The sequence below is a fragment of the Galendromus occidentalis genome, unplaced genomic scaffold (assembly GCF_000255335.2).
Source record: "Galendromus occidentalis unplaced genomic scaffold, Mocc_1.1 scf7180000077097, whole genome shotgun sequence".
NCBI lineage: Eukaryota > Metazoa > Arthropoda > Arachnida > Mesostigmata > Phytoseiidae > Galendromus > Galendromus occidentalis.
Genome location: NW_003805085.1, coordinates 12,687 through 26,077, shown reverse-complemented (window position 1 = coordinate 26,077; position 13,391 = coordinate 12,687). Strand labels below are relative to the sequence as shown.

Here is a 13,391-nt window from a genome sequence, read left to right as displayed (position 1 = left end):
GAGTTGGAGAATTGATTGTTATTGAATTGAGGCCTAGATGGTCCTGGATTTTGATTCGAGAAATTATTTTGACGGGAGGGTATATCGTAGAAGATAGAAGAGTTATTGTTATTTTGATTCGGATTTCGATTGTTGTTATAATTCCGTTTTGATGGATTGAAGTTCTGGTTATTTCGATTTGAACAATCCGTTGTTCCCGTAGTAAAGAGTTATTTGGATTATTGAAGTTTCGATTTTGAGGTCTCGGGTAATTAGATTGGGAAGTTAGAAGGCTTTGAATTGTTAGAGCTCTGAGGCTGATTTCTAGCGATAGATTTCAGACGTGTTTCTCTTTTTTCAATAGCCGCATAGAGATTTAGAACTGTTTGCCGCTCTTCGGCCTGAATTCCCCAGGACTGGATGAAACCAGACCAGGTAGAGGGCAATGCTTCCAGGAGACGTGAGGTGATGACGGTGTCGTCAAGAATACCACCGGATTCAGTCACATCCTGGAGGAGCTGTCTGAATTTTGTGAGGTTTTGGACTGGAGACTTATTTGGATTGAAGCGGAAATTGAAGACTGCTCGCATCGTAGCCTGGATTTTCGTTCCAGTGACTTGGTCAAACTCCTTTGTTATCAATTGATACATCATAGGAGCTGTGAACGCGCTGACGTTGCCCTTAAACTTTAGGCGAACGAGGCTAATGTCCAGAGAATTAAGGATTATGGTACGCGCAAGGCTGTTTGCCTTAGCGAATTTCGGGTCATCGGGCATAATAGACTGATTGACTACCTCCCAGCAATCGGGTTCAGCGGAAAGCAAGACATTGATGACTGTTTTCCAATCAGGGTAGTTGTTACCGGAAATATGAAGACGGAAAGCCGCGTAGTTCGGCAATTTCGTCGCCAAAGAATGAAGAACATTTTCGTTGCTGTTGGCCATGACTTGTTGTGTTGTGGAAGAAGTAGTATCGAGTGACTCTGAGGCGTTGACTAATTCGAAACTGTTGTTCGGAGATTGTTGCATTGATGTGTGAAGATGCGTTGTTGTGTGATGTGTTTCGGATTGACAGTCGCTATTTACTCTCTAACTACTGGTAACTCACCTAACGTAGTCGCAGTTGAATATCACAAACCGAAGGAAGTCACAATCAGGTTCGTAAGAGCGGGAAAAAGCGCTGATAACGTGTCAGAATTTGTGATTCCAAGCTTTTTGTGCCCTAGTCAGGAGCTGGCACTGATCGAGAGTAGAGGTTCAGACCGCACGAGAAGTAGTGATGAAATACACAGGGATTGATGGTAGGATACAGGATAGCGGACAGTAGTTTATTCTTAGTCTACAAGTTCTTATATACGTATTTCTGGGGTAAGGGTTTTAGGAGAGTACCTATGCTTGAGGTTGACCGTATCTATCGAGTTCTGAGATGTGGGGTGCTAATGATTCTAGGAAGCGGATTCGGAGTGCGTATACGAAGCGGGAGATGTGGACGAGGGATTAGATGTACTCGGGGTTCTTAGAAGACGAGGATAGATGCTTCTTTGATTAATGAGGGTGAAGTGTCGATTGATGTGGGGTCGAACTGAGACGGGGACTGAGATTCACCATCTTCACTGTCGTTCATTTCAACAGTTTCTACAAATTCCAATGCTTGAGGCAGGATTGTACAATTTGGCTCCAGGATCCTTTCTCAACAACCGGCACGATTTGGTGGAAAATGGGTATCATGCCAGAGTCGAAAACCCGGGGTACAACCCCAGTGACTCACGTATTTTACTACGGTCACGGGTATATGGCCCCGTGGAGTTGGTATGAGTCATGGTCCAAGTACGGAACGAGGAGTAGTAGTTTTCAGTTTCCACCTAAACCTCGACAGCATATTGATCAATGGATCGATGAATTTGAGAGGGAACCGAACTTGTCGGATTTGATTTCTCTCCGAGCACGCTCCATGATAGATCGGATGACGCTCATTTCCAGAGATACTCTCTGATGATTCATCGTCAAAACTTATCGTGATAGTAGGATATGATGATCTTCTGATTCTCGGGCCTGCATTCCGTATGGAAATCACATAAATTGTTCGAACTGACATCCTAGTTGGGTGAGGCACAACCGATATCGTCGGAGGACTGAGCGCGTCACTGTACGAACTTTTCCTGGATCGATGTTCCGGATTACCTCCGTGACTTTCGCCTTGAGGTCTTCTCCTGTCTCGTAAGGGAGGTTGCTCCGAGGTAGGACACTTCATCTTTGACCTTTCCCCAGAGGTAAAAATCCAGAGGCGTCAGGTCGCGGCTCTTCGCGGACCATTTGATGTCCCCGTTTGTCGCCAGTACCTTTCCGGGGAAGATGTTCCTGAGCATATTCATGGTGTGTCTCGCGTTATGCGCAGGTGCGCCGTCTTGCATGAAGATCATCTTTCTGCGCAGCTGGAGCGGGAAGTCGTCCAACAAGTCGACCAGCTCATTTTGCACAAATCTTTGATAATCGGCCCCGCTGAGAGTCCCGTCGTAAAGGAATGGCCCCGCTATTCGGGAACCGAGTAGACCACACCACACGTCAAAGCTAAATCGGACCTGGTTGCTCGTCTCCTTGAAATTCCCGGTCTTCTCCGTGGACGAGTAGTGAGTATTCTTCCGATTTGAACAGCCTCGATTGCTGAAGTTGCACTCGAAGAAGTTGCACCTCCCCCGGTGTATAGTTCACCTTACAGAGAGGAATAGCTGAAGGCTATGTCCGATGACATCGATGAAGCATCACAATATATGGCAACTCACGGAACTTCCTAAGGGAAAACGCACCATAGGCAATAGATGGATCTCCGAAACGAAGGAGGAAAAGAATGGGGTTTTTATCCGCCGGAATGCTCGTTTTGTGATTAAGGGTTACAATCAGGTCACTGGGAGGGACTTCCAGGAACTGTGCGCCCCAGTAGCTCGTTTCGAAACCATCAGAACGCTACTAGCAGTCTCAGCACAGGAGGCACTGACTCTATATCAATTCGACGTTTTGGGACGATTTCGGGGTGGAGCTCTTCTTCACCAGATGTAGAACGTGTCAGAGTCGCTTCGGATGGCCTGAACGTATTGGCGACCTGATGAACAAGGTCTTTGGGTTCAGAGGCGATCACACTGGCATCCCGTCGACGTTTTCTGTGCAGCGCGACTCTCTCCGCCGAAGTTTTTGGTTTCTTGGCCGGTCGGCTACCTATGCTCTTCATACCACGTTTGCGACGTTTCAGAGTTGATACCTTCGGCCGCATGTTAAACCTTGAGGGAATGCACCACGAGAAAGGAATAGCAGAAATATGCTTTATATGACTCCTTCGTTGTCACGCAGGGGGGAGCATATGTATATCTCCTGGGATGTGTCCGAGATCGGCCCGATGTTTAGCCTAGAATTTGCAGATGGGATCGGCAGAAGCCACCACAATACATCAATGAAGTTTCCCGTCGTGGAAATCCTTTCCGAAGGAAAGTCTGGCGATCTTTGAGTCTTTGAGGAAGTTCAATGGCGGGGCGTTTCCATGGCATACACATTGAGATGGTTGATGATGATCAAAAATCTGGTGATCGCCGCATAAATTAATAGCCGTCAACGAGTACTGCGTTGTTGAAAACATGTAGGTTTCCTTCGAAGTGTCGTGGGATTGAACTCGAAGGAAGCGCTCATATTTCCGCTTGAACTCACTCTTGAAAGATCGCAACTCTTTCTTGACGATTGCCACGCTGTCTCCCGGGCAGTTCTCTAAGTCGACCAAGCGCTTCACAAGAAAGTAAAACTTTTTCTCGATCAGGTGATCCTCGAGTTGACGAAGGATTTCCGATAATTCGCGCCTGGTAAAAATTATCGACAACATTCTCTGAGATTTGTCAAGGAACGACCGATCGATCACAGCCTTGGAACTCAATAGAATGAAAGTGTCTCCACTAGCGGCTCTCAGGTCTGAGAACATCGCGCGGGGTAGAATCTGTCTGACCAAAACTGGTCAGGCGTTGTGGATGGTTGGAGAGAATTCGAAGGGGACGGGACGCTCCCACAGCGGCACGATTTCACCAGTAGGGCGACTTGAGTTCAGGCACTGACACTCGAATGCAGGATCGAAGAATCACTCGGGCAGAGGTTTCACGAGACTGCAGTTTATTCTATGAGATTGGGGCGTTCTTATTCTAGATTCTCGAAGAGAGAAAGGGAAGCCTAAGTTATACCTAGAGCTTCTCGCTGGTTGAAGAGAGAGCACCCCCGTACAGTCCAACAACCCGCGTCTTCCATTTATGCCGGTGCCTGTGCCGATTCCGCAGTTGCGTAGACACCCAGCCGCTTCGGCACCCATCGCCGTACACTTATGGCGCCTCGATGTCTAATCTTGGTCTTGATGCCGACTCAGATACAATCACGTTGTTCTTGCGGTTGATCAGAGTATCCTCCGTTCGAGGATCTCCCAACCGGCTCAGAGATCTTAGGTCTCTCAGCAACTACGGCTTTTCTTGGATCTTACGAGAGTCCTCCGAGAGAAATCTTGCCGATCAACATGATCGCTCGGAGTTATCGCTATCTAACATATTCCATGCTCAACAGAATCGATGTCGCATGTCGCTCGTGTCCATTTTCACTCTGATGAGTATTGTCCATTCCACCTTCCGCTCTAGATACTGAAGACCTCAGTCTGTAACGGTCACTGGCCGGTCACCACTTGACTCGTTCACAGTGTTTTCAGTTTGACCCATATTCGGATGCTCTTCTGTGTTCAACCCTTCCGTTTGACTAGCCATATATAAGGACAATAAACTTCTGCCAAACAAGGGGGAGCCCAAGATTGACTCTAGTATACAGTGTGATCATTCTAGCCGAGGTATCAACGAGATACGATTATCTCTTCACCGTTATCAGCACGAATTGCTCAGAAAAGATAAGTGATACCCCACCGTGGTGAGGGTAAACCTTCCTCTCCACTTAGTGTCAATGCTCCCTAGAGCAAAGTAATTGTGCTTAGCAGAGTCATTGAATTAATTGATAAAACTAGAAAACACGACACGGTTACCCAGAATTTCAACACAGTCCAGTCTTGGGCCACATGAAAACGGGATTCGTTTGCTACGATGCGACCATTGGGCAAGCCGACCTCCATATTGACAGTAATGGGGTTTGGAACGAAGGACTCATGGGTCGGTATGGAAGGGCGAGGCTTTGCTGGTTTTTGGGATGAAATATCATTCTTTATACAGATAACTAGCGCTCCCGGTCTCCGCTTCGCGGCGACTCGGTATCGCTAGACTCACTACACATGCGCCAGCTCCGAGTGCGCTGGCTCCGAGCGCGCTGGCTCCGAGTGCGCTGGCTCCGGGTGCGCTTGCTTTGATCGCGCGTGCTCTGGGTGCGCGTCCCGTTTCCCCGCTTTCCCGTTTCCCTGCTTTCCCGTTTCCCCGCTCCCCCGTTTCCCCCTTTCCCGTTTCCCCGCTTTCCCGTTTCCCCACTTTCCCCGTTTCCCCACTTTCCCCGTTTCCCCCACTTTCCCGTTTCCCCACTTTCCCGTTTCCCCACTTTCCCGTTTCCCCACTTTCCCGTTTCCCCACTTTCCCGTTTCCCCACTTTCTCGTTTCCCCGAGCAACGGGCACCGGCCGCTCCTTTAACATGGGAGGTATGGGAAGATCGAAGCATTACGGGGCGGTCGCCCCCACCCTGGATCCGCCGTTGGCGCCCGCGTCAAAGAAGCGTAACAAATACTTGGAGGCAGACGATCGGATCCTGACCGTTGTCCGCGACGCTTCGAACCGGAGCTTTGAAGAATATCTCAGGGGCGGAGCCCGAATGTAGTCCTGAAGGAGTTTGTGAACTCCGCGATCCGTCCATCGGCGAGTCAGCATGACAATCCGCCCGAATGGCATTTCGCCCGAATGGCATGTCGCCCAAATGGCATTTCGCCCGATTGGCATTACGCCCAAATGGCAATCCGGCCATATGACATTTCGCCCAAATGGCAATCCGGCCATTTGACTTTCCGCCCAAATGACCGTGTCCGGCATTTCGTGCACTGCGGATCCTCAACGTTTCTTCGGATACGCCTCTTACCGACTGAGGCTCAGAGACGACTTATACCCTTATTCGTCCTCAAGGATGAGCGGGGTGAGACCATCACTGACGACCAGCGGAAGGCTGACCTGATGCGACGATCCTTTCAAACATCTTACGACAACATGAAACCATGTCGCCCGCTCTCTGCGATCGCCTGCCCGGCCGACTTGCCCATACTAAATGATGTTGACGTATCACCCCCCTATAGGGCAACTATTTAGAGCAGGCGTCGGCAACCTTTTTTTATCGCGACCCCATTTTTTGACGTAGGACTGCGTCCTCGTTCGCACAGATACAGGGGCACTGCAAAAAGTAAACAAATGCAACGGAAGTAGTGTAACGAATATCGGAACTACTAAGACCCGCCCACCAATCAGGAAGTCCTATCCAGAAGAGTATCACAGACCGCCACCGCCATTGGTCAATCCGTTCAGCAAAACGCAGCAGACGCTCCAACAAGCACTTATAACTATGTACTTCGGAATATGTACTGCCATTTGGGACCCTATACCCGCGCTCTTTTCAACAGGGTGATTGAGAGAGCCAGTACAGGTACGAGCTAATCTACTACCCCAAATTTTCGCTGCATACATGAATAAATAAAAGCCCCTGGCGCAGTCCTACGAGTCTCCTTCAGTCAGACTTCTGCCTTTCCTTCAAATCCCTGAATCGAAACGTGTACTTATGCATTTCTATGTATTTTTATGCACTTTCATGCACGCTCCTCCATTCTCTGCGTTCTTCTGCATACTTCTGCAAACGTCGTGCGTCTTGTAAATTTTTCCGCTCTGTGCATATCCCTTCTGCAGACATTTCGACCTTGAATCATTATATCACGCGATACACGAGAAAACGATTGAATCTATTCGTCGAAGTAGGTATTCTCAAACAATCTGGCTTAGGCTCTTGAAGCGATGGTTGTTGCTGAACATACTCAATGAGCTCTTCGAAACGCGGTTCGATCCGCGATACCTTGATCCGAATCCGAAGCTGAGCTTCGAGATTCTCATTGGTCAGCCGGCTTCGCTCCTTCGTTTTGACGAAAACTATATGCGAAAATGCTGACTCGCACAAGTATGCGCATTCAAGACATTAACTTGGGCGAAAATGTCCGATAGGTAAGCGATGTATGCGCCGCATCCGTTCAGATGGAAGAGTTGCCCAAGATCAAGTTTCCGCTCGAGAAGGAACAAAGGCACTTCTTCACAGAGCGAATACAGTCTCTCAAGCATGTTCCCTCGGGAAAGCCAGCGAATCTCTGTGTGGAACAGGAGCTGATGATGATCGGCGTCGAGTCCCTCGCACATAAGCTTGAAGAGTCGGGAATCCGTTGCGCGACCTTCTTATGTTTACCACCTTAACACAGCTGTCCATGACGTTCTTCAGCTCAATGGGCATCGATTTGCATGCCAGGGCTTGGCGATGGATGAAACAATGTGTCCTTTCCGCGTTCGGGGCAATAGCTGGGAACTCACGTACGAATCCTGGCACAATCGGTACAAATTCCGACATATCTATTCAAGTCAAGATCCATGTCTGACGTTGCGGACATGAAGGCCGAGGAGCTTTCGTCCGAAGTCGTCCGACCTTCGAGGGCTGCACAGAACAAAAAGTCATCCATTATGTCATCCTGATCGACGAATCGTATGAAGCACATTAGTCGAGTGCTGTTGCCGCAGTCGGTCGATTCGTCAAGTTGCACCGCGAAAAAAGGCGAGCTCCGAACTCTGCACAGTAGTTAGTCTCCCATATCACTGCTGATTTCGAGGATGCGGCGTGAGATTGTCCTCGCGGACCACGGGATATCTTGCACGATTCGGGCTCCCGAATCACCGAACAACGTACTGACCGTGTCCTGAATGCGTGGAAAAATCAGTTGTTCAATGATGTTGAAAGGCCTCCCACATTTGGCCACACGATGAGCTATCTTGTAGGAGACGAGCGAAACTTCCTTCCCCGGTTGGCTGAGGAGCGAAGTCTCATTATCTTTGAGGTCCTTCTATTCACTTTTCGGGGATTCTCAAGACACAGAAGAAGCAATGGCACCAGAGCATCAGACTATGCCCAAAGCCCAGTAATCTCTATTCAAGCGGAGCACGTTTATATACGAGTACTGAAGAAGGGGATGAATTCCACTCTGGAAGCTACCAGACCATTTACCTATGTTACCGATGTCAGGTATCAGCCTCGGATGTCACAGATAGATCGAGATGGTCCGATCTTCGAGTTTCGTTGTTTCGGTGACCGACCGACGGTCGGCGTGAGCCACTTGACTCAGAGCGCACAAGAGCCGCTCCGCGTGCCTAGGCGGCAGGACGACACAGAAGAGCCGTCGAGGCGGCAACAGGTCGCTCTCGGTGACCGGATCACACTAGCCATACAGGGCCCGAGTCGCCAAGCGATACGGGCTCTGCTCGACGATCACGAGGTTGTCCTAGACCATTCGGGACACCCGGTCGATCACGGCGAAAGTATGGGACCCTAACCGCGGGGTGTCTTCAATCAGCTAGAAGCAAGCAAATTGCATATTCAGTAAAACAATGACGCCGAAAAAGTCCTCAAGAAGAAGGAAATCAAACTACCTAATACTCAATAGAACCGAAACAAACATCACCTGGCGGGTGAAGTTCCCCCTAGGGGATCGCTCACAAGGGACGTGCGATGGCATCTTCACAAAGTCTTTCGGAAGAATCCGAGGGAGCCAGAGCCCGCGGCACATCGCCGCCGTGAACTCGTGTTGAAATCTGTCTTTCCCGTGCTCGTAGTCACTACGCTTTGCTAGACTCCTATGCAGTCTTGTTTCCCTTTCTCTTAATTCAGTGTACGTATATATTACGCGCTCCGGTTCAATAAAGTTTACTGGGCATAGTCTGATGCTCTGGAGCTGTCACTACTATCTTTCGTGTGTTGTGTATACCCGGAAACTGAATAACTCGGTGGGTGGAGCATACTTCAAACTTTCCAGCGCGCCAAGGGCCGTGGCTCACAGAATTTCCGACGAGGTCCGTTGCGCAAACTACCCATGACAAGCGTACAGAGTCATTTACGGAGCTCATTTTGGTTTACCACAACCTCGTATCCGTCGTCAGTCAGTGTCCGACAGAGATCAGATTTTTGCGCATTTTTCAATTCGAGGTTCACATTTGTTCCATTGACTCTGATAGTCAGGTTGGCGACACCCTGTCCGGTAACCAGCAGACAGTGATTACTTCCAACGCGGACTTCCCGGGACCTATTGAGATTGGAATGGCGCATCGACCTTTTGACCATTAGGGCTTCCGCCACACTGGCTCGTGGTCTGTTGCTCGCATTTCCCCGTTGGCCTCTCCTGGGGCGGCGACAATTTCTCTGATAATGCCTCATCAGGCCACAGCTGTAGCATTTGATGGTCGTCCGAGATCTAGTCTCTTGTCTCTGACTTACTGGCTGCGCAGAGTTGGTTCGGATCGATTGTTGCCTTTGAGGGCGTCTGGAAAATCTCCCACGTCTTGGTCTCACATTGCCGATTCTGGTTTGTGACAGAAGTGCTGTAGCTTGATCGACTTCGCGATTGATTGACCTTCATGAGGATTCTGCTCTCAGAATCTCCATGAGGTTTCCAATAGTTTTGTCCTGTGGCGCTCTTGCTGCCCAGGCATATATCAGGGAGTCCCATTCCTGAGGAAGGGCGGCAAGCAGCCGAGAACAGGCTAGATCATTGTTTATGATGAATCCTGTCTGAGTCAGATGATCTGGCAAATTCCTGAAGACGGTGAGATTCTCATCTACCGTCTTGTTCTAAGCAAACCTGAATGCCATGTAATGAGAGATAGCCACATCCTCTACAATCCGAGAGTGTCTAGAAAATCTAGCTTTTGTTCGAGTCCAGATTCCGTGCGCTGTTACTGTTTCGGTCTGGTTGTAGAAAAAGGAGACTATTAGATTTGGATGTGTTGAGGGAATTCGACCACCTGGGCTAAAGGTCGCTCTAATTTCGCTGACTTATCGTGGTCTTTGAATACTCGACGTTTTGTTATGTAATCCTCCACTTCTGCGTCCATTCGTGGCCACCAGTACCATTACCTAATTGCGCTTCTAGCTCGTACGATCCCTTGATGACTGCTTCCGTGAGCCGCCCCGATCACCGCGGACCTCAGTGACGATGGAAGAACGACCTTGTCTTCCCTCATCAAGATTCCATCCACGGCGGTCAGTTGCTCATGGATAGCCGTGGGTCTCCTGCTCCTCGACTAGTTCCCCTTCGTCCTCCATGGTGTCGACTGTTCTGATGTTCCTCCGATTACATGGGCCAGCCGGATGTCCCTCGGTGTCACAATTCCAACATCTCAAGCGGTTCCGCGGTCTCGGGCTGGGTTTCCGCTGACCTTTTTCCTCTCCTCCGGGCCTCCGGGTTCGTTCAACGGGCTCCACTTTCCAGCAGCCCTCGAGTGCAGCCGAAACTTGGGCAGCCGTTCGTATTGCGTCGGTAAGCCGCTTCGACTCTGCTGCCGCTGTTTCTAGCCTCGTAGCCATCTCGATCGCACTCACCAAATTCAGTCCGTCGCCTTCCTGCAAGAGTCGTTCCCGGATCTCCGCGTCGGCGGTTCTTGCTATCAACTGGTCCAACACTGCTTGATCCTACTTCGAGATTTCGGCTCTCGCGGCCAACCGCCGCAGGCCGCTCTCGAACGTCGCCACAGATTCTCCCGGAGCTTGTGCTCTTGCGAAGAAGTCGATCCGCTTGGTCACTTTCGACTTTTTCTCAACAAATCGATCGTTTAAGCGTTGGACGGCGTCATCGAATTCCTTGATTTGACTGCTTTCGCTTACCGGTCTGCTGAGTGGCGCCCGTCTTGTAGCGGCAAACTGTCGCTGGCCTTCCAGCCCCAGGCAGTTGATCAACGTGGCGCGCTTCCTGGCGTCGGGAAAATCTTCGCCTCCTCTGGCGATCAAATGTGTCGAGAAGATCTCGTACCACTCATCGAATGACATCGGGGGTTCCCCGGCTTCTTCCAGGGAAGGTGGTGGCAGCACCGTTTCTGTTGGGTCTGGGGATCGACCAAGAATGCTGACTCGGTATAGCGAAGAGACACCACGACTGTACTAAGTGACGGCTCGGGGAGGAAGGTCCCCGTGGCAGAAATGGCCGCCTTTTTATTGGGTCAGACTTCTGCCGCGGCGCAGAAATCACGAAGTCGGGACTCAACAGTTCCCGTTTTCTTCGCTTCTTTTCGACTGCGCCAATGTAGTGAGAACGTGGTTGGCTCGGCGGAGACTCAGCACTAACTGATTTCGCAAGGTTTATTCACCAGAGATGCACACATGTCGCCCTAGACGGCGGGATCTTCCAAATATATCTGAGCTATCTATAACTCATCGACACAGCAATGATCCCCGGAAATTCCTAAGGATCAATCGCGGGTCACGGGAAAAGATCTTGCGGGCCACTTGTGTCTCGCGGGACACGTTTTTGACACCCCTGCCCTCCCGGCGAACCAACAACGGCTGCGGAATCGCCTCTCTGGACTTGGATCGCCAGGCACTGGAAGAGACATTCGGTTGCCTTAGAATCGCCTTCGCCAATTTGTTGGGGATTTGATCGGGACATGTCGTTCAAATAGTTGAGGGTTCCAGGGCAGATGATACGGGTGGCCCACAGCTGACATTCGATGTTCTTCGTCCTGGCCTCCTTGAGATCGTGGCCCAGGGTGTTCAGCGCTATGATGAACGATCCAACATCATGAGTGCTGGCAAAAGTTCGCTTTGGATCCCTCAATGCGCCCGGATATGTGGTTTCAAACTCCATGAACCTTCTCAAGAAGGTACTTGCAGATCGGACAATAAATCCCAAATAATAGCGCACTGTCATATTGAGAGCCCAGATCTGACCCTTTCATGAACACGAGCGCAGCCAGTGCGTTTCGCTGACAGCTCGGATTTGGCGCAGGAATTTGAAATCGATTCCCGGCACTTGGTCCATCGACCCGGCAAGGGCAATGATCGTATTCATCCCTTTCGAGATTTGGTTCTGTTTTGAGATCTCTCCTCTCGAAGAAAATCCAGCTACGTACAATGCAACGCACGTGCAAAAACGTGAGAAATTGTGCTCTTTCTCGTGCTGCATTGGGTCCCAGATGTCTTTAGTCGCTGAGGGGGAGACTCCGATCGACTTTCTGTATTTCCCTTCTAGGAATTTAGCGAGCGACGTTATAGTCGGCATGGTCTCCTCCCTCAGCGACGATTTAAGTGTGTCCCAGGACATTCTCTTCACCACCACGTTCCATAGGTACCAAATGGCCGCGTCCACACATTTCACATTTTTCGTTTGAGGGAACGTGAAAAGCGCCTCTGCCGGATTGTCAAACGTGACAACATCGTATTGCTCTTCAAGATACATCCCGACTACATGGCGGTGCTTACTACTTCTTGACTCTAACTAAGTGATGACATGAGTCGATATAAGAAAGTCTACTTTGTCCAATCCAAGGCCCGAGTGCCAGATTGATCGATGGTTCAAGAATCAGACCAGTCATGATATCTATCACTTCAAATCAGATGAAGGAGAAGTATTGAGGAATCAGAGAGTTGCCGAAATTATGGATAGGATAGACGCGGAAATTAGTTATTCACCGCCTTATACTCCCACTCTAAATGGTGTCAGCGAACGCTTTTTATCACCATGTCACCATGTCTCGAAGTTTGACTGGGAGAAGCGCCCGACCAGGTCTGACCGATTCCGCCACCCTTCGGCCCGATCGCATGATTTCAACACGTCTCCGAGGCAAAATGTCTCGCAGAGTATGGCTACCTCCATCAACTCCCTATTTGTCACAGAAAGTTGCACCATGGCTAGTCTTGGTGGCTTCAGTGTTCGAAACTGACGAAACGAATACATATGATGCCTCCAAGATTGTTCCGAGCATTCAAATGTGCTGTCACAAGTCACAAGCTTCTCATAGCAGAGGATATAGAAGCGAAGCTAAATAGCTAGAAACTTGATGTCTTCCGAAAAGTGAGATCAAATCACTCTCGGAGATTTTAGGAGGGGATGGACATCGGGAAAAAAAAATAATATATCTTCCGGGAATCGGGAGGTTTCGGGCGGAGATATCCTTACAGCTATCTCCCTAGACGTCAGACGTCCAAGAAGGAACAAGTGCGCCACCTGCGCGAGGTTATTTCCACCTCTGAACCACTGTGCACCGGATTCTAACCATGTATTTACAAAGTAGTCTTTAAACTCTTCGAGAGCCGGGTACGCAGCATGATTGGGGGCCAGCGCAACTTCATTCAGTTCTATCCACGCATCGTCGATCGCCCACAATGGAGCCTGTGCCAAAGCTCCGCAACCGCGGAGG

At 49.8% G+C, this 13,391-nt stretch overlaps 1 protein-coding gene across 1 annotated transcript; it reads right to left on the bottom strand.

Annotated features, from left to right (window-relative positions):
• Positions 1–251: 251 nt before the first annotated feature.
• On the bottom strand, positions 252–923 carry LOC108863901 (uncharacterized). Its single transcript, XM_018638577.1, has one exon. It carries the CDS (start codon positions 921–923, stop codon positions 252–254), a length of 672 nt encoding a protein of 223 aa, XP_018494093.1.
• Positions 924–13,391: the final 12,468 nt, after the last annotated feature.